General features: G+C 44.0%; 1 protein-coding gene across 1 annotated transcript in view; it reads left to right on the forward strand.

The window, feature by feature from the left end:
* The window catches only part of LOC135373637 (uncharacterized), a 187,537-nt gene that overhangs the window by 22,563 nt on the left and 146,638 nt on the right, over positions 1 to 18,336 (forward strand). The window contains exons 2-4 of the mRNA XM_064606733.1: positions 7,185 to 7,250; positions 7,320 to 7,346; positions 15,593 to 15,602. Coding sequence (XP_064462803.1) covers positions 7,185 to 7,250; positions 7,320 to 7,346; positions 15,593 to 15,602 — 103 coding nt within the window. The remainder of the gene's footprint in view (positions 1 to 7,184; positions 7,251 to 7,319; positions 7,347 to 15,592; positions 15,603 to 18,336) is intronic.

Here is an 18,336-nt window from a genome sequence, read left to right on the forward strand (position 1 = left end):
CCAGCACGTTGAATATGAAAGATGTGTAAATGTTTAATATATATGAAAAATACCTAGACGTGCATGACAAATTTGTAACATGGAACAGCGGTTTGCAACTTGTCGACATGTCGTCAGTCTTATTTTTGCTAATGTTACACCGGTGTGTTCATGATCCCATACTGGTTCACATTTTGATTCGATATCAGGGGTTGCACACTAAGATGTCCAGCACGTTGAATATAAAAGATTTGGAAATGTTTCAAAACTTTCAAAAATATCAAAAATACCTAGATGTCCATCACAAATTTGTAAGATGGAATAGCGGTTTGCAACATGTTTACATGTCGTCTGGCTTATTGTTGCTCATGTTACACTGGTGTGTTCGTGAGCCCATACTGGCTCAGATTTTGATTGTGTCAGGGGTTGCACACTAAGATGTCCAGCACGTTGAATATAAAAGATTTCGAAATGTTTCAAAACTTTCAAAAATATCAAAAATACCTAGATGTCCATCACAAATTTGTAAGATGGAACAGCGGTTTGCAACATGTTTACATGTCGTCTGGCTTATTGTTGCTCATGTTACACTGGTGTGTTCGTGAGCCCATACTGGCTCAGATTTTGATTGTGTCAGGGGTTGCACACTAAGATGTCCAGCACGTTGAATATAAAAGATTTGGAAATGTTTAAAAACTTTCAAAAATATCAAAAATACCTGGACGTACATGACAAATTTGTACGATGGAACAGCGGTTTGCACCTGTTTACATGTCGTCTGGCTTATTGTTGCTCATGTTACACCGGTGTGTTCATGAGCCCATACTGGCTCATATTTTGATTGTGTCAGGGGTTGCACACTAAGATGTCCAGCACGTTGAATATAAAAGATTTGGAAATGTTTAAAAACTTTCAAAAATATCAAAAATACCTAGACATCCATGACAAATTTGGAAGATGGAACAGCGGTTTGCAACATGTTTACATGTCGTCTGGCTTATTGTTGCCCATACTGGCTCACATTTTGATTCGATATCAGGGGTTGCAGACTAACATGTCCAGCACGTTGAATATAAAGTTTGCGGAAGTTGAGTATTTATGTAGTCATCTTTTATTGTCCCTTATTGTAATGTACGTCCACAGGACTGACCAATTGTGTTAAAATTGGGTTGTTGGTATCGGGTAGTCATAATGATGTTCAAGCAGCAAGCTCTGAGCAACCTGTCGTCCTGTCCTGTCAACAAGGTTGTCTTGTCTTTTGTTGCTTGAACATCATATAATCACAACACTGATTTGTGGATGTAACTTACATATTTATATTATGCAATACTTTTCTCACATCAGCAATGTGCAGGGAAAAATTAAATAGAGCTGTGAAACCTGCGAATTTGAGTTATATTCGTGACCCATTAATAGGTGTTGATTCTGGCACAGGAAGGAGTGCCACTCTCATCAGTTAGTGTCAGCTACTGAAGGGGCACAAGACAACATTATTGAGCATAGTTTGGCGATATACTGCTCCGGTAGGGATAATACCTTAGAGAGGCTATATGCAAAACAAACTGATGTAGCCTGCTGGATCAAGCACTTCCTTCCGAGGTACGCGGGACTGCCGTTGCGTGCGGTGCCGACAATTTCTGTACACATCACTTTTGGCTATTATCAACAAAGTAATACCTACATACTGCGCGTATCCACTTCTTTGGACACCGTTGACGCTAACAGTTGACTGCGTGACGGCCGACATCTTTTAGTTAGAGCTGCGTCCGGCGCCGTCCCATACATATCGTGCCCGCAGAACGTCTCTTTACCTCATATGCATCGTGAACGAAACGTGCGGAGTACACGCACGCGCGTGTGACAATCAGACCGTTTGTTGAAGATGTTTCGAGTGTGTGACTCCCAACAGGTGCTTTTCTATATCCACTTTCGTCACATTGTCGTCGACAAAAGAGTTGTTATACACCCGGGTTACGTTTTCACCACTTCCATACGGAATATTCTTTTCGCAGGTAAGACGAACTAGAAGTGCTCAAAATACCGAACGATACGAGACAAGTTAGTAAATAAGCGTCAACTGCCTTTATTAGGTGGAGTCATCCACGTAAACTGCCGCTCGAAATGAAGATGCGAGACGTATTGACATTGTTGTTCGGCCACATTTTACAATACGCATCTTTCGTTTGACCAGACTACATGCAGCAAGTTTATTGCCGTCGCCGTGATCCTCGAGCACCTTTTGGAAGTCGTCTGCTCTCACCGCTGCAAGAAGGCGCGAGAGCAGACGATTTGTTCATCCAATAAGCGGTCTGCCATCGTAGCGGATATCGCTGTAGCCAACAGAAATCGCAATGTGCTGGCGCCGTTCTTATCAACTTAATTCGTTTATTTAATAACCGTGGCGATTCTGGACGAGCGAATTCACAGTATTACGTTTTCAGATATGAGGAATCGAATGGTACGCTTTGTGGGTAGGCCAGGGTGTACGAAACCGTCCCTTTAAGCTGAATGGACAGGACCTCACTGTTAAGAGTGAGCACAAATTTCTTGGGGTCACGTTTGATAGCAAACTTACTTTCCTACCGCACATTAAGAGCCTTAAAACGACATGCACCAAGTCCCTAAGCCTCTTAAAGGTGCTGTCACACAGATCCTGGGGCGCAGATCGTGACACGTTGCATAGAATTTACATTTCGACAGTGAGGTCAAAATTGGACTATGGGTGCATTCTCTATGGATCTGCCCGCGAATCTGCTCTCAATATGTTGAACCCAGTTCACCACCAGGGGTTGCGTTTAATAACTGGTGCCTTTCGTACATCACCAGTTGGGAGTCTATATGTCGAATCCAAGGAGTGGTCGTTGGAGAGACGTAGGTTCTACCTCTCAGCATCATATGCGCTTAGAGTGAAAGGCTATCCGGAACATCCTCCACTCCAGTCTGTGAGGGAGACACCGTTTAAACAGTTCTTTCTCAGCAAACCCACAGTTATACCTCCTTTTAGTATGCGTGTGCTACAGGGAATCGAAACGTATGAGTTCATTGAGTATCACACACCAATTTTGCAAGCGTGTGTGGGAGCTCCGCCATGGGACGTACTTCCAGAATGCAATTACTCTTTAGCTAAATATAACAAACATGGCACTCAACCATGTGCGCTCCAACAAGAATTCAGTTATGTAGCCGAAAGCTTTGGAGATCACACTGCTTTTTATACCGATGGGTCAAAGACACACAATTTTTGTGCAATGGTTACTGAATCTTGCACGAAGTGACAGCGGCTTCCAAACTCTGCATCAGTTTTTACTGCAGAGCTATATGCAATAATCATGGCGCTTAGCTTCATCTTACACCGTCAGATGAAGTCTTCGATTATCTACAGCGATTCACTGAGTTCTCTTAAAGCCATCTGTACGATACAGAAACAGAAAAATCACCTTGTATTAAGGGCCCGATATCTTGCAACCAAGGTAATCAAAAAAGGTCTCTGTGTAGGTTTTTGCTGGGTGCCCAGCCACGTTGGGATACCCGGCAATGAACTCGCAGATGCAGCAGCTGCAGCTGCGCTCTCTTCTGAAGTGAGCCTTTTGGAGAGTCCCTCTCAAGACCTTAAGTCAGTCCTGAGGAGGAAAATTAATGTGAAATGGCAACGAGAGTGGGCTACACGAGAAAACAACAAGCTTTGGATGTCAAAAAACACAATTTTAGGAAGCATACCGTGTTTTAAAAATCGTCTCCATTCAGTAGTTTTTAGTCGCTTACGCATTGGTCACAGACACCTCACACATGTTTTTTTACTGCGCCGGGAGGAACCACCGGAATGTACGCAGTGTGGGGAGCAGCTGTCTGTGCTGCACATCCTAATCACGTGTCCTGCACATGAACCTCATCGTCAGTATCACTTTAAATAGCTTTACAGATATCAGTTGCCACTTCATCCAGCCTTGTTGTTGGGTGATGAGCCTCTTTTACCCTTCATGAGAGTTTTTAACTATTTTAAAGATATTGGCTATTTAAATGCAATATAGTTTTACCCAGCTTTGCTCACGTATCGTGTTTTAATGTCTAAACCTTTCTAAAACGATAATTTTAGTTTAATCTTCCTGCTTTTACATAGTCACCACCCACCCCCATTGTCTTTTCACCATAGCTTTGGCGCACTATGACCTTAGTTGTCCGTGCGCCATAAAAACCTGAATCATCATCATCATCAATGACTCTTTCCCGAAGCGTTCACAGGGAACTTGGATGAATAAAGTTTCACATAACTCAGAGCCTAGGTCTATGCCATCTCTCAAATGATAAGTCAAGGAATCATCAATAAGCAGCGCAACGCCGCCGTGGAGCCCCAAGACACGATTAGAGCATTCCAGGTGTTAACACTAAACGAAAAGTACTGCTCATTATCCTGTTTTAGCCATGTTTCGAATAGACCGAAGGTTATCCTGTTTGTTAGTTAATATTTTTGTTTGTTAGGTAATATGGATGGATCACCATAATGTTTACTTAAACTTCGGACATTTAAATTAAACTAAGAAAAAGCAAACCGTAAATAATGCTCGTCAAGGTCTTGCAAGGAAGATGGAGAACAAATTCCGAGGCTTCACATCGTCACGAACACCTGGTCTTCTCTGGTCTTAATATGCAGAACTGGAGAATCTTCAGATTTTCTCGCGTAGATTTTTCCTTTGCGGGACCTAAGGTGTTTCCAGTTCACCTCTTTCTAATGTGCTACCGCAGCGCCTAATACTTGCTTGTTAGCAGGCGACAAATGCTCATTAATGAATGTCATCACATCACCACCAGGCAGTGCCAAAGATGAACAAGTCAGTTTCACTTTCCCTGACATTTGGAAAACTTCATCCCTTTTAGCATGAGAAATCATGCGGACAATTATATTTTCCTGAGTAGACGGTTTTGTTGGGATGCGATGACATACTTCGATATCATGATCTTCAAGCTTCACTTTTACTACTTCAGCAATTGTTTTCACTACTTAGCTGGACTTGGGATGTCGTTGGGTACGCCCCTGGTTTCGAGGTTATTTAACCTCTGATATTGCTCGATGACATTCAATTCTTGCCGTAGCTTATACACGGAATCCTGAAGTTCAGAATTCTCACGCTTGATATCAGTTACTTCGCTACGTAATGCTTTTAATTCTTTGATATCGTTCTTTCATTCCGACAAGGTATCTTGGCAAGATTGAATGGCGTTCCTTAAGGAGCGATTATCAGCACGCATTTCTCTTTTGAAATCATCAATCATTTTGATTAGCTCTTTGATTTCTGTGCTCGACATCGTGCGTCAATGATAGTTCACACAACAAGAAACACAAAGCAATACTCTAGCGGAAGTGCTGTACAATACTATATGAAAGTTGGTGATTCTCACCTGTAACACAGGATGTGATCAGTACACGTTCATTGAAGTAGCACTGCCACTGAAGTAAGGACGAGCGCAGAGCAGAAGCGTCTTTTAAGCTTTCGATGACGGAAATGGTGTTTGCAACGACGTAGCTGCGATGACTCAGAACATGTTGATAAGCAGGTTGTCGAAGACCATTTGTGTGTCAGGTAGCAAGGGCACGCAGGCTGAAGATTGCAATCTGTAACACAGGATGTGATCAGTGCATGTTCAGTGAAGTAGCACTGCCACTGAAGCATACAAGTGGAAGTGCAAAGTGTGTGCAAAGTACAAGCATAGAAACAATGAATAGGTGTATTAGCATTTCTGGTAAATGTTAAACGGTAGGTCCCATGGTAGATGACATACCATTTGTGCTTCGTTCACTCCGGGAGTGTTGATGTGCACTCTCAGAAAAAAGGGAGTCAAAAGGGTGTCGAACAATGCTCCGACACCCTAGCGAACAAAGAAAGCGTTGCAGCGACACCCTTTCTCGGCCATATTTAATGCGTGGTGTTGCGTACACTCCCTTCATGTTAGTCTTCATGTTAGTTAGGGTGTTAGCCTTACTCCCCAAAGTTTATGACGAGGTTCTTCCAGACCATTGAATTGTAGAGTCTCGTACTTTTATTGATTTGTTAAGCTTACCGCGACACACCTATACACAATAAAAGAAGCGATGAACAAGGCTGTCTCTGGGATGGCCAGAGTAGTAGTATCCTTGCAGATAACATTTACATTTCGCAAGGCCTGGCTGTACCAAGAAAAGCTGTTGGTGGCAAATATCCTTGGAAAGCACCCAACATTATATGTACTAAGGAACAGGTACTACAACTTCATAAGCAAGCTGGTGCTCACAACTTTTTCCCTGTGCTCACGAAGATCCTGTCTTCTACAATGCAGTCTTTCTTGTTATAACTGTAATTGACACTCGGATCGGTCATTTCATTCGAGGGAAATTGTCCGTGGGAATACTCTCTAGTGACAAGGGAAGCGGCATATCAAGTAAGAAACGCAATCTCCGATAGAAAGACATATGTTCTGCAACGTTAATTGCCTTGAAGTTACTGCAGATGCAGTGGGAGTTGATGAGGTGTATGTCCGTCGCCGTCACAAACGTGTTTCGCTCCTTTGTACTGTAGGAGCAGGTTGTAAAGTTTTGGGTCGCATAGTACTGCAATCCCAATGAACGCTTCTGAGGAGTGTTCTGCTTCGGTAGTTCTGTAAGACTACCTGCATTCTTGAGCAAGACTGAAAGGCACTGCGCCTGTTGTTCGTGTTTTGGGACAAGGGCATTATTTTTTCTGTAACGCGGTGCAGCGCAGATCAGTATCTGCACAACAAGAAAAAGAAAGAAAAAAGAAGGAAAAGCAAAAAGCAGTCCAATCAAGTAACACCACTTAACGACAGGATGGGAAAGATTGCTTAGTGTTATCTGCAATGTGCTTGTTAGGGCAGTAAAAGGAATCACCTACAGGAGGGGAGTCGAGGGGACAGCCTTATCAAGGGAGTCAGGAGAACACCCTTATAAGGGGAGTAGTCCAAACACCGCAAAGTGAGTCATATTTGTGACGAGCGTGAGCACCCCCAATGGAGTTTGCCATACTTCCTTTTTTTCAGAGAGTGTGCTCTGTTCTAGAAGGACATCGTTTATGATAACTGTACTCTTGAATCATGTATGCGAGACTGAAGAAAATGAACCAAAATTGCCGAACTTCTTTACAACAATTTCCCCTTTTTGTGTGAATCTTTGTGCCGGAGGACGGTCTCCAAACTCATTTATTTCTTCTCTTTTGCAGCTGACGCGAGTTCCATGAGTTCCATGAGCTCTATGAGTGGGGTAGAGTCGGCGAGCGAAATGTCGCGTAAGTTGCTTTCCCTGCCTGATGTGTTGAACAGATTCCCTTTATATGGCCATTTTCTTGACCTTGCAGAAAGCACGAGCGGAGCTGCAGGAGCAGGTAACATGTTCTGTTCTGAATTCATATTGTCGAACGGATGAGATGCACCATTCCTTTTAGAAATATCAGATACGCGCGTTGATACATGGTTCGGACCTGACCAAGCTAATTGCCGTCGGGAAAATAAGGGTGGACATTATTCATGGGTCGAGTGAATCTATTTCGGATACGCACACATCCATTGCGCAAATGTAATACGCGTCGAATGACAAACTGTTAGCATAGACAACATGTTTTATTGGCTGCCTGTCCTTGTCCAACAGGGAAGAGTGCGGTTCGTATTTGAAGCGAGTCAGTTCCAGGCAGTGGTGGCCAAGTGTCCCGCATACTTAGTACAAAGTACCAGATAGCAAATACAGTGAACCGTCGTTAATATGACCCCCGATAATCTGACATACGCGCTTTACGACCATACTCCTGAGGAACAATGCAGTGAAACCTCTGCAAATCCCGCCCCGTTAATATGACAATTCCGCATTATGACCGAAATTTTCGGGAACGACCACGGTCATAATAACGAGGGTTCACTGTATACTAAAGCACGTAGCACTAGGCCAAGTACATTAAAGCACCCATCAGATACATTACCTATTTAGTTTGCGTTGAAATCTATGAAGAGCACAATACAAACTTTCGTGGTTTAGTTATTTTTTTCGCATAAATACAATGACATTTCCTTGTGACCATTTACAAGTTGGTGAAATGCATACCTGAAGAGTGTGAGTGCCTTTTAGGTATTATACTTTACTGGATCGTGTAATACCTAAAAGCCAATCACACGATTCCGATATAAAATGCTTAGTAACTGTCAATGAAGAACACAATGGAAGAATTCACTGGAATCATGTATTGGGAGGAATCAAACCGTCAGAACATGTGTAACTAAAACAGCATGAAAGTGTTTTACGGAAGACAACGAGGCCCAGCCCCTGCCTCCCCCCTTCTCCTGCGCGCGTGTTATTTTTCGTTTAGCTGACAACTCACTACAGTCCTCAGTGAAATCGAGGCCACTATTAATTCACGCCATCTGACCAATATTTCCAATGACCCCCGAGATTTCTCTCCCCTTTGTCCTTCCCACTTTCTTGTTGGGAAACGTATCACACAACTCCCAGATTTTTCGATGACCCACCATAATGTCAATCAAAACCTCTCATCCACAGAAGCTCCTCCCAACGCCGTGAAGTTATATTTGCTTAGTTCTGGCGTAGGTGGACTCGGAAGTACAGCTCCGCAATGCCGTCTGCGCGCTATTTTCAACACCTCGCGGTCGTACCCTTTGCAGTATAGGCGAGATAGTACTCCTGTCTTCCACTCACCAGAGCCCTGTGCAAAGTGATGGACATATGTAGAAATACCAGCACTGATAGGTAATATTAACGTGCACCCCCCAAATTTATACGAGACGGGCAAACGTTCATATATAGCCAATAGTTCATTTTATTTCACGGTTTGAGTGGCTACGGTTACAAGCTCCTGGATGCTAAGTGCAGACAGTGTGTGTTGGTTTCACTAGACAGCCGCGATCATGGTAAACAGCGATTATGTAAGGAAGTGTGAACGAAGAATAAGTATTATTTCCGGGTGTTCCTCCTTAGTTGGAAGTCCTGCACATTGTGTCGTTCTGTCTTCTGCGTACCCCTATTACAGACTGCTATAGTACATCATGCAAGAAGAATAAGTATATGTGAGGCTGGTGATCGCATCAGTGATATATGATTTTCCCCAGTCGGTAATGTGTTAAATGTACCGTGCGGTAGCTGACGTGCACTGTATTGTGACAGCATACTTGAATAGGTTGTTGCCTGTAGACATAGAGAAAAAGGTAAATGTGTTACGTGTTACGAGAAGATCGAGGGACACGGCTTGAGGCGACTTCTGGTGAGAGATAACGGCCCAACTCGTCAAGCAACAATGTTCCACGTTCCCGCTTGAGTTCCTGCTCTTGATGACAAGGCAGTCCTATGAATATCTAACCTATGTCAGGTCCAAGTGAGAGAAACAGGGAGTCCGCAGGGACATCCGACGAACATCAACGGAGACATTGAGCGTCCGAAGGAGGGATGTCTTACGGACATCGCTATTTTATTTCCTTTGTGTGGTTTATGTACAAGGCTATTTATTGACTTGTTCATATATGTGGTTACCTGAAGTACCCGCAAGACCGCTACATAGAGATTTGAAACTATAGTTGAGCAGTACAGCAGGAAAGGGAACCAAAACTACACTCTTAACTCGGTACCCTTTATTGTAAGTTTTAGCAATGCGTAACCTTTACATAGACGTATACTTCCAAATATCGCAGAGGTTACACGGCCGATACGTCTATTTAGAGGTTAAACGCGACTTGTAACGTGACACTGGAGGAGCAATAGAGGCTACGGAAATCCAATCCACGTAACTTATAAATGAACCCTTTGTAGGAACGTTGTAACGTACAAACGAATTCCGCGTTTGAATTTCTTTCGTTTGTTTTTCTTGTTTCTTTGCAAGGTAACCTGTAGAAAAGGTACAGCTGAAAAGTCACTGTGTTCTCGTTCAAGCCGCACATTCAACCATTCAGTACGAGAGTTTGCGCGTTACATTATTCTGCGTCTGTACGAATTGCGGATCTTGTTCAGAATTGTGAAGAAAGCACAAGGTTGAAGTGGCGGAACTTTATCAGGGTATTTCTACGGTATGTTCATTACAAAGTTTATGCGGTTACATTTTTCCTGGACAGCACGGTCTGTCTCTTCAACACGGATCAACGGTTCAACACTGTGTGTACGTGTGTGTGTGTAACGTCCGTTATTTGCTTAATCCTTTGTGATCCTTGTGTTTCACTTCTTCGTGTGCTTCTGATTAAACACATCCTCGTCGCTGGTGTGTAATTCTGACATGTCAGAAAGGAATAGAAATATTTTCGGCCTACTGGAGAGGAAGTTGCAACAACGTGAGGACTGTAAAGAGTATACCTTATTCTTCACACTGAAAGTCGTTCACCACATCTGAAGTGTTGGCATTGTGACGTCCTCGTGCTCTTCCCTCAGCTGTAGTTCCAGGTTTACCAATTAAATAATACGTATGCTCCAGTTGCAATTATGTCTTTGTTTTATTTGTTGTGCATGTGAATCTGTACATGTAGTGATCACTCACTTTTCGCACCGGTACGCCTTTAGATGAATTACGTATATTATAGCTATATGTTGTGAATGACAGTGTGCGTTCTGCACAGATGAGAGCTCATTTTGAGCACCATTTGTTCTCTAGCGTCTATGAAGAGGCTAGCGTCTTAAAGACAGTCATGCATGGCGAAACGGTAACTTTTACTTCGGTGTGGCGGTTAGGAGACATTAACCTCTTTTACAGGTGATCTGTGTAACGTTTAAAGAGGGTATTGTCCATAGGTTACGAGGTAACTTCTGAAATAAAGGGTAAAAATTTTGAACGTTTTGCCCTTTACTACAGGATACCAGGTTTTGAGTGTAACAGAGATGCTTCCCTTTTCGGGTAAAAGAAAAATATATTCCAATAAGGGAGAACATTTCCACTCACGGTAGAACTGCCTTCCGGGAATGGTAGAATATTTAGCGTCAAGATGGGGAGATATTTCTCATCCTTGGGGTAGACGTGTCTTCCGTGTTGACAGAAAAGGTAGACCCCCCAGGGGAATAACAGTTAACCATGTAGAGGCAGAATTTTGCCACTAGCAGGGTAGAACTCTATTCACACTCAGGGGCAGAACTGTTCCACCAGTGTGGTAGAAATGAAGGGGTCGAAGTGTTTCTACCCCTCACTTTCTACCCCAAAAGGGTTGAGAATCTGTAACAACACCCTTCTACCCCAAAAGGTAGGAGATTACACATATTTTTCTAGAGTGCATGTACTTTCTCGCCTCCACTCAGTGAATTTTCTAGGAGTGATACTAAATGAACACTTCACATGGCAACACCATGTAAATGCCGTGAAACGCAAAATACTGGCAGGCCTTCAAGCGCTCTCGAAAGTGGCGTCACTATTTCCTATTAATATTATTCTTAAAATTTATTATGCAATAGTTCATTCACACCTGCATTATGCGTTGGAAATTTACGGCTTAACTTATCGGAGTGTTCTCCAACCTCTTTTGGTATTGAGGAAACGCGCCTTGAGAGTAATACTGAGAATACAATCACGACAGCCGATTTCCTTTTCGTTCTCCGTATTATCCGTCATGGAGATTTTTACTTTACTCAAATACAAGGTGCTGCTATTCATGCACCGTACGGTTCAAAGCATACTTCCTGCGTGGTTCAGTCAGGCTCTCACAGCTCCCCATATAGCCCATAGTTTGAGATAATTCAGGCAACACTGGGCATACAACCAATGAAAATTAACTATGATGCCTACAATTCGGCCAATCAGGAGTCTCTCAGTTTGGCTCGCTTTTCGGCCCGGTACTGGCTACCATCGCCTTTTACTTTTACTGGTTTTCGTGCCCGACGCTCGTTATTCCGTATTCCAGAACTACTAGACAAAGTTAAGTTAGCTATTTTAAACATTGTTGACTCAAATATTCACCGTGCGTACAGAGTCCAAATCGTTGCGTTCGTTGGCCAAGTTCGAACTCGCAAAAGACACACACATTACTCCCAGAAGCGAGCAACGCTCACACGAGTGCATGCGATTTCACGGTTAGCATCTCCTTTCGTTGGTCGCAGTGCGAAGGTTTCAACGAAGCGGGAAACGGTTGTCGCACGGACACCGAACCCTGTCTCCGTTGTGACTGCATTTGAAAATGCTACGCCGTTCACAAATGTTCCTGAGGCGTCAGCTCACCACTGCATTCCAGTTCTGAACTCGAGAGACTGTTCGTACGTACAGTGGCGTATCTAGGGTGTGGCAGGTGTGGACAGGTGCCATGGGCGCCAGGTGAACAGGGGCGCCATTATGTGGTCGGGTGTGAATGTGCCAGGTCGGGCACTCAACCTGGCACATTCATAAATGATCTAAAGCACCCGCTATTAGAGAGGTTGTAGTGTGAAACCTAGAGCGGGCCACACGAAAACGCATCCCCAAGGACATCGTGTTAACCATGTTGCCATGGGCGCAGGTAGCTCTAGATACGCCACTGCGTACGTATAAGGATACTTGTGTCGGGAAACATCACAACACGCGCTGGGCCACTTTGACACACTAACAAACTGCGACTTCTCTTTGTACAATGCGGTCATACGGTGCTGTCAACTGACATCGTCGAGACGCGAGACGCCGATGCCACTTCTCTCCCTTCTCTTCTCGTAACTGCCCGCCAGACAGGCAGCTCGCCAAAAGAATGCTCTTTTGAAAGTTTGCCAACCAATACCGGAGCGCGCAATGTCCTTCGGCCAATGGGTATCAACTATGATGATATGATAACGATGACGACTATGATAACGGAGTAATAGCACGTGTTTATGACGTGAAAACATTTTTTTAGAGCCGCGAAGAGGGGGAGCTATGGGGGCCTGGTTCAGTTCGAGTATTTCATCTGCTCTTAAAGTTGACGCAGAGATGATATGTGTCTCAGAGTGCCACAACAAAGGACTAACGTTGAACTGCAAAAAATGGAGTAAAAAGGTCCAAAGCTATGGAACCCACTGCCATTACAGTATACGCCTCGTGCACAGACTAAAGGTGGCGCTTTGCGTGGCCACGTAGCGGTGGGAAAGCGAACTTTTTGTGTGAGTCGTCCGATATCGGAACCAGTCAAAAGTGTATGTGACGGGCGTCATGCAAATCAAAAATGTGTGAATCGGCTGTGCAATTTTGCCGGTTTCAATAGCTTGAAAGTGCGAACGACTAATTTCTGCCCTCAGCGGCCAAAAAGGCATAAGACGATATGCAGAAGAAGGTTTGTCAGAGTTATTACAATTTTTTTAGCTTTTCTTCCTGCGCACCGCACTTGTGTGTGTTTTCTTTTATACCTTTTACAGTGACTTTGCAAAGGTTGCACGCACACCAAAAGGATGCAAAAGTCTCATTACCTGAGTGGGACAAAGCGACAAGATCCAAGCTAGTTGGAAGTTCATTTCTGAATTGAGAACGCACATCACGAACGATATACGGTCTGATTACGACAATCAATGAGAATCATTGGCCTAAAAGAGACAGATAGAATTCACGGGGTAGCTTATTTTGTGACACGTACCCGTTTGACGGCCTACACCCATCTTCTTCTCCTGTCCACTTCGTGTGGATTTGGCGGGAAAGCGATTACACTTGCTGTACCGGTTGTATTGAGCGCATTGCGACTGTTCCTTCTGTTCCTGTCTCTTTTCTTTATCTTTTTCTTTTTTTTGTGGAGTACCGATAATGCGATTTCGTACAGATATGTCCGAAAAATGGTACCTGCGTTCTTTTATAACAGGACGGATTACAGAGGAGTAAGTAAAGAGGCACATTACCTTCTGTATTCGTACCAATAAAATAAAACACACATACACGCTTTGCACTGATCTCACTAGCCTGGCTCCCACCTCACATTCGCTGTACGGGGGGTCCTTGGATGTAGTTCCCAACTCAACCTAGTGTTACAATTCCCAATTCAAGCTGGTGTTTTTCTGTTATTGGTCAGACAGGTTTTACAGTTGTTCTGTCATACAACGTGGATAAACCGTATCTTCTGCAGAAACGGACTTGAAAGGCCAATGAATCACCGAATGAGCCCAAGCAGCACAATGCACTGAAAGTCGAGTGCAATAGGGGTGGACGGTATGTGTCTTATCAATGTTCTTTAGTTTCACGAGCCTGTTCAAGGCCTTCCAGCTACCCGGCCACCCCTATTGCACTCGACTTTCAGTACATTGTGCTGCTTGGGAGAGGGCAACAGCTTTTATTGTCCTGCTATCAGTTATCTATCAGCTGTCTTTTACCAGCTATCAATTCAGGCCCGGAGTCACCGAAGCAAGGTGAATACTGAGAGCGTACGAATAGCCCTCGAGAACCAAGAGGACTCACACAAAAAAGTTCTTATGGCTGCCGCGCGTGGCGCGGCGGCCGCTTTGCACGAAGCGTATAGACAAACCAATAATTTTCCAGCTTAAATAAAAAAAAAACACTTGAAGGCCTACGTTTTGTCAGAGATGTGATGCGATCGATGTCAGCCTTCACAAGGGGGGCATTGCGCTTGCATTGGCACTTGCAGTTTGTGTTGTGTGTCCTCTGTCTGAGTGTGTGTCTTTTTGGCTGCGATGAACACCACGTTGAATGTCAGCCTTGTTTTTGTGTATTAATCGATGTAGATATATATTGATAGATATTAATGTTTCCCCCTTTTGTGGTATCTCAAAGTTATTTTTGCGTGTAATTGATGCAGATATCATACCTTTTTTTTCTCTCTCTCTCTTTTCTTCTTCTTTGTTATTATAGTTTATGTTTACAAACTGGTTATAACCCGGTAGGCCCACAAGACGTGCGTTTATTCCTGTGTCCTACTATCATGTTTGGGACAGCAGCACACGCTTTGTCCTCGCTGTCGCACACCTTTCATGTATATCTAAAGCTCCAAATAAAAATATTTTGATTTGATTTGATTTTACACTAATTCCCTCTGTCTGCAGTCGTTTACTGTCTTCCATGTTCTAACCTTGGCCTCGTCTCTTGCTCCAGTTTGTCATTATGCACTGTAGGCTGTGCCTGAAGTCAGACAGAATTATTATTCGTCGGTTTTACTAGTTCGAACGTGTTTTTAGAACAATCATTCGAAGAATAGTTTCTGTATATGTGTCGGTTCCTTATAGTGGAAAAATAATGCCGTGGTGGTCAGTGCGCCAGCTACACGGGTCAGCAGAAAAGAGACCCCGGCCGTGTGTACGCCATCTAGACCTAGTTCGTCACTATGAGCGTCAGAGGCAAAAGAGAAGTGCGATTTGAATGCAACTGAAATTGTGTTAATTTATAATTGTACACATATGGAGTAAAAACTCCTGCATATCAAGACAAAGATGCTTCTGCTGTTTTATATAAAACGGAAGTGAATTATTTGATCGCACTTCATGATGGCAAAGGGGTGCACGAAGTAGCCATTGCTATGTATGTGCTATGACATGGAGTAGCTAACTTCACACAGCGTAGGAACATGAGTGGATAAGGGATATCGACAGGGCGCACATCGAAAAGAACGCTGTTGGGTGAAATAGCCACACATGTCACGAATCATGTATTGACAATACGCGCAGGCATGTTGTATACTCCCGATGGTGGACTGAAATTAGCATTCATATTCGTCACATCCTTCTTTCTAGATCAAGGGTCGTAAGTATTTGTATCATGCAAGAACATTCTCAAGTGGACTTCCTAATACGTAGTCACGATAGCCGAGTCATTCGGGTGGGCGTTTCGGATGATTTTACCCTCAAACAAGTTGTTTAAAGGGATAGCCGCATCCCGAAACCATGTTTGGCATCGGCCGACAATCTGCTTAGCTAATGTTTTCGTCTGAAAAGTGTTTAGACATTAAATAAACGAATTTTGAAGGCGACAACGACACCAATGTGACGTCACTTCCTAACAGGAGGAGTGGAGGGGTGTCTCCGTGAGAAGGGCATCGTAGAGACGCCCGCACATCCGCGGTATCACTTTTCTCAAGGCAGTGATCTGATTGGTGACGGTGAAGGGAACGACGTTTTCGCTCTTTTTGCAGAGAGGGAATTGCGCCCGACACCAAATCAAAACAAAGCCTGATGCTAGAGCGACGTGAGGTAACAATTAAGAGTCCGCCCATCACAATGGTGGTTTCAGCGGCCGTAGCCATGAAGGCGCGGCACCATTAACCGCGTGAGAAGCAACTGGTACCCACAGAAAGCCTGTGTTTCAATATCGCATGCGGCAGTTGGTGGTGCGATTGGTGGACTTCATTTGTCTACGTGTGAAGGAGTTAGACGGGGCATTAAGCCGACCTTCTGTATAAGGCGGGGTCGTTACGGCGTACACTCAACATCCGGCGTTTGCTCTTGTCATGTATTCCACCGAATAGCAGTTAAACTGCTCCACAATTTCGCGTGCGATTTTCAATACCGTGGTCAGCAGTCAACGAAGAATAAATTGACACTATAGTTTCAAAATCAACTGGAACGGATGCGGCCGTCCCCTCGCGGTTTGAGAGTGTGAAAAAAGACGTAGTTCGCGCAGTACACTTCATGGCCCTTCGCATTTCCCTCGACATTTCACAAAAGCTACAGAAGATTGCCGTTAGCATGCCAATGCGAACCAGTTACAAAACGAAAACTCAAATCAGGGCATTACCCAATTTGCGATTAATCACAGTGACTCGGTTTGTAACATCAAATATAACAAATAACTCATTTCCTGTGGGAAAGATGCGGTGTACCGAACATAGTTATGATACGGTTTAGGTTACCTCGGCGAAAAAGTTGTGTGATTCACCGGTGGCGTCAACATCAATCGTGAACGGAAATGTGAGATAAGATATAGAAGGTGGTGTGGAGTGTGCTCCACTTTCCAGAGTTCTGATTGCGTACAGTACACAGTGTGTGCAGATAAAGTAGCTTCAGGTACCACCTTGTCGGCCTACCGTACGGGCTTTAGGAGTCGTATGACGACGCATTTTTGCGATCGAAACCAACAAAAAGATCGTTATAACGAAATTGTGCTTACGGGAACTGCAAAGTGAATGACAAACCTATAGAAATCATATGCTGTTGGAAGCTTGTAACCTGGACGCGACAGATACGTAGTAGTGGTGTTGTATATTGAGTATTTTTTCAGCTATCGAATTTCAATAATTGCTACTCAAAGCATGCTAGCGGACTTCATATTCGCCCCAACCCTGACGCTACTCGTGCGGCATCTATTGAGAACGCAAGCAATTAGACGATACATCAGACGAGATAGTGCGTTGCTCGCGACTGCAGTAAGCACTTCATTGCGAAGGTGCATAGTTTGTGTATTTGGGAATACAAGAACGCCAACCACAGATTCGTTGAAAGCATGGAAATCATTTGGAACATATATTTTTTTCATCGCTTGATATGAACATACTACCTTCATAAATTGTCACGCAAAATATTTCCTTCGAAAAGCGCGAATATCCTGCGAAAATTAGTTCGCAAGAATGCGCTCCGCGGCGACAGTCTCCCCCAAGCCGAGTCTGGCGTGTGGTGACGTCAGAAGGCCGACCACTTCATTGGCTGCCGGAAGCGTCCGCTCCCCGCCAGAATCGTCTGCTAGCTTCTGAATCGTGGCGCCCTACCGACTGAGACGCTGTTCCTATTTGTTTGCGTTTGACATTCACTTGCGTTCTTACACGATTTGTCTAGTACGTTTTGCATAAAACAAGACTGCGGGCAGTATAAAAGGTGTGGCTAGGCCTCTGTGTTGCCCGGGTTGAGGTGAATCGTACGCCGTCGTGGTTTCTGCTCCGATTCTGCTGAGGTGTCGTTAATGAGTGGGCAGTATTGTGCCTGTGTGGGCAGCATATATATGATACGGCTAAATACATTCCTGTCAGTTCGAGATTTATTCCATGTGCCATTGTTGTATGCTGCATGTGACCATTCAAAAAAGAAAACGCTTATTTGGCCATGTGTTTTGGGGTTTCCCACAGATCGTTAGCAGATATGAATTCTACTGACTTTATTTTGGTTTCCATGTTGTTGTGCTTGTGGAGACGTTGCACTCCAGGCAATGTTGCCACAGGTATCAGTAAGATATGGTAAGCGCAATGTTACACAGCTATGCATTCATCGGTCCGCTCTTTCGCCTGCCAGTGCCCATGCGTTTCAGAGCCCATAGTGTTGACCACAACACGGAGAAGTCATGATGGTCGACTGCCTCTTCAAGTGAGAACACTGGTCACTGCGCCGCGTCTTCATCACTATGTATTTGTAACCAAAAAGCATTATATTTCAATCCAAATGTTCGTTCACACTTAGCAGCATCACTTACCAGCCTCCGGTACATTCGTGTGGCGAAATCGAAACTGGAGGAGCTTAGGCTCCAACTCCATAAAACGTTTCATCAAGAAGAG

This window comes from Ornithodoros turicata, unplaced genomic scaffold (genome assembly GCF_037126465.1).
Source record: "Ornithodoros turicata isolate Travis unplaced genomic scaffold, ASM3712646v1 Chromosome28, whole genome shotgun sequence".
NCBI lineage: Eukaryota > Metazoa > Arthropoda > Arachnida > Ixodida > Argasidae > Ornithodoros > Ornithodoros turicata.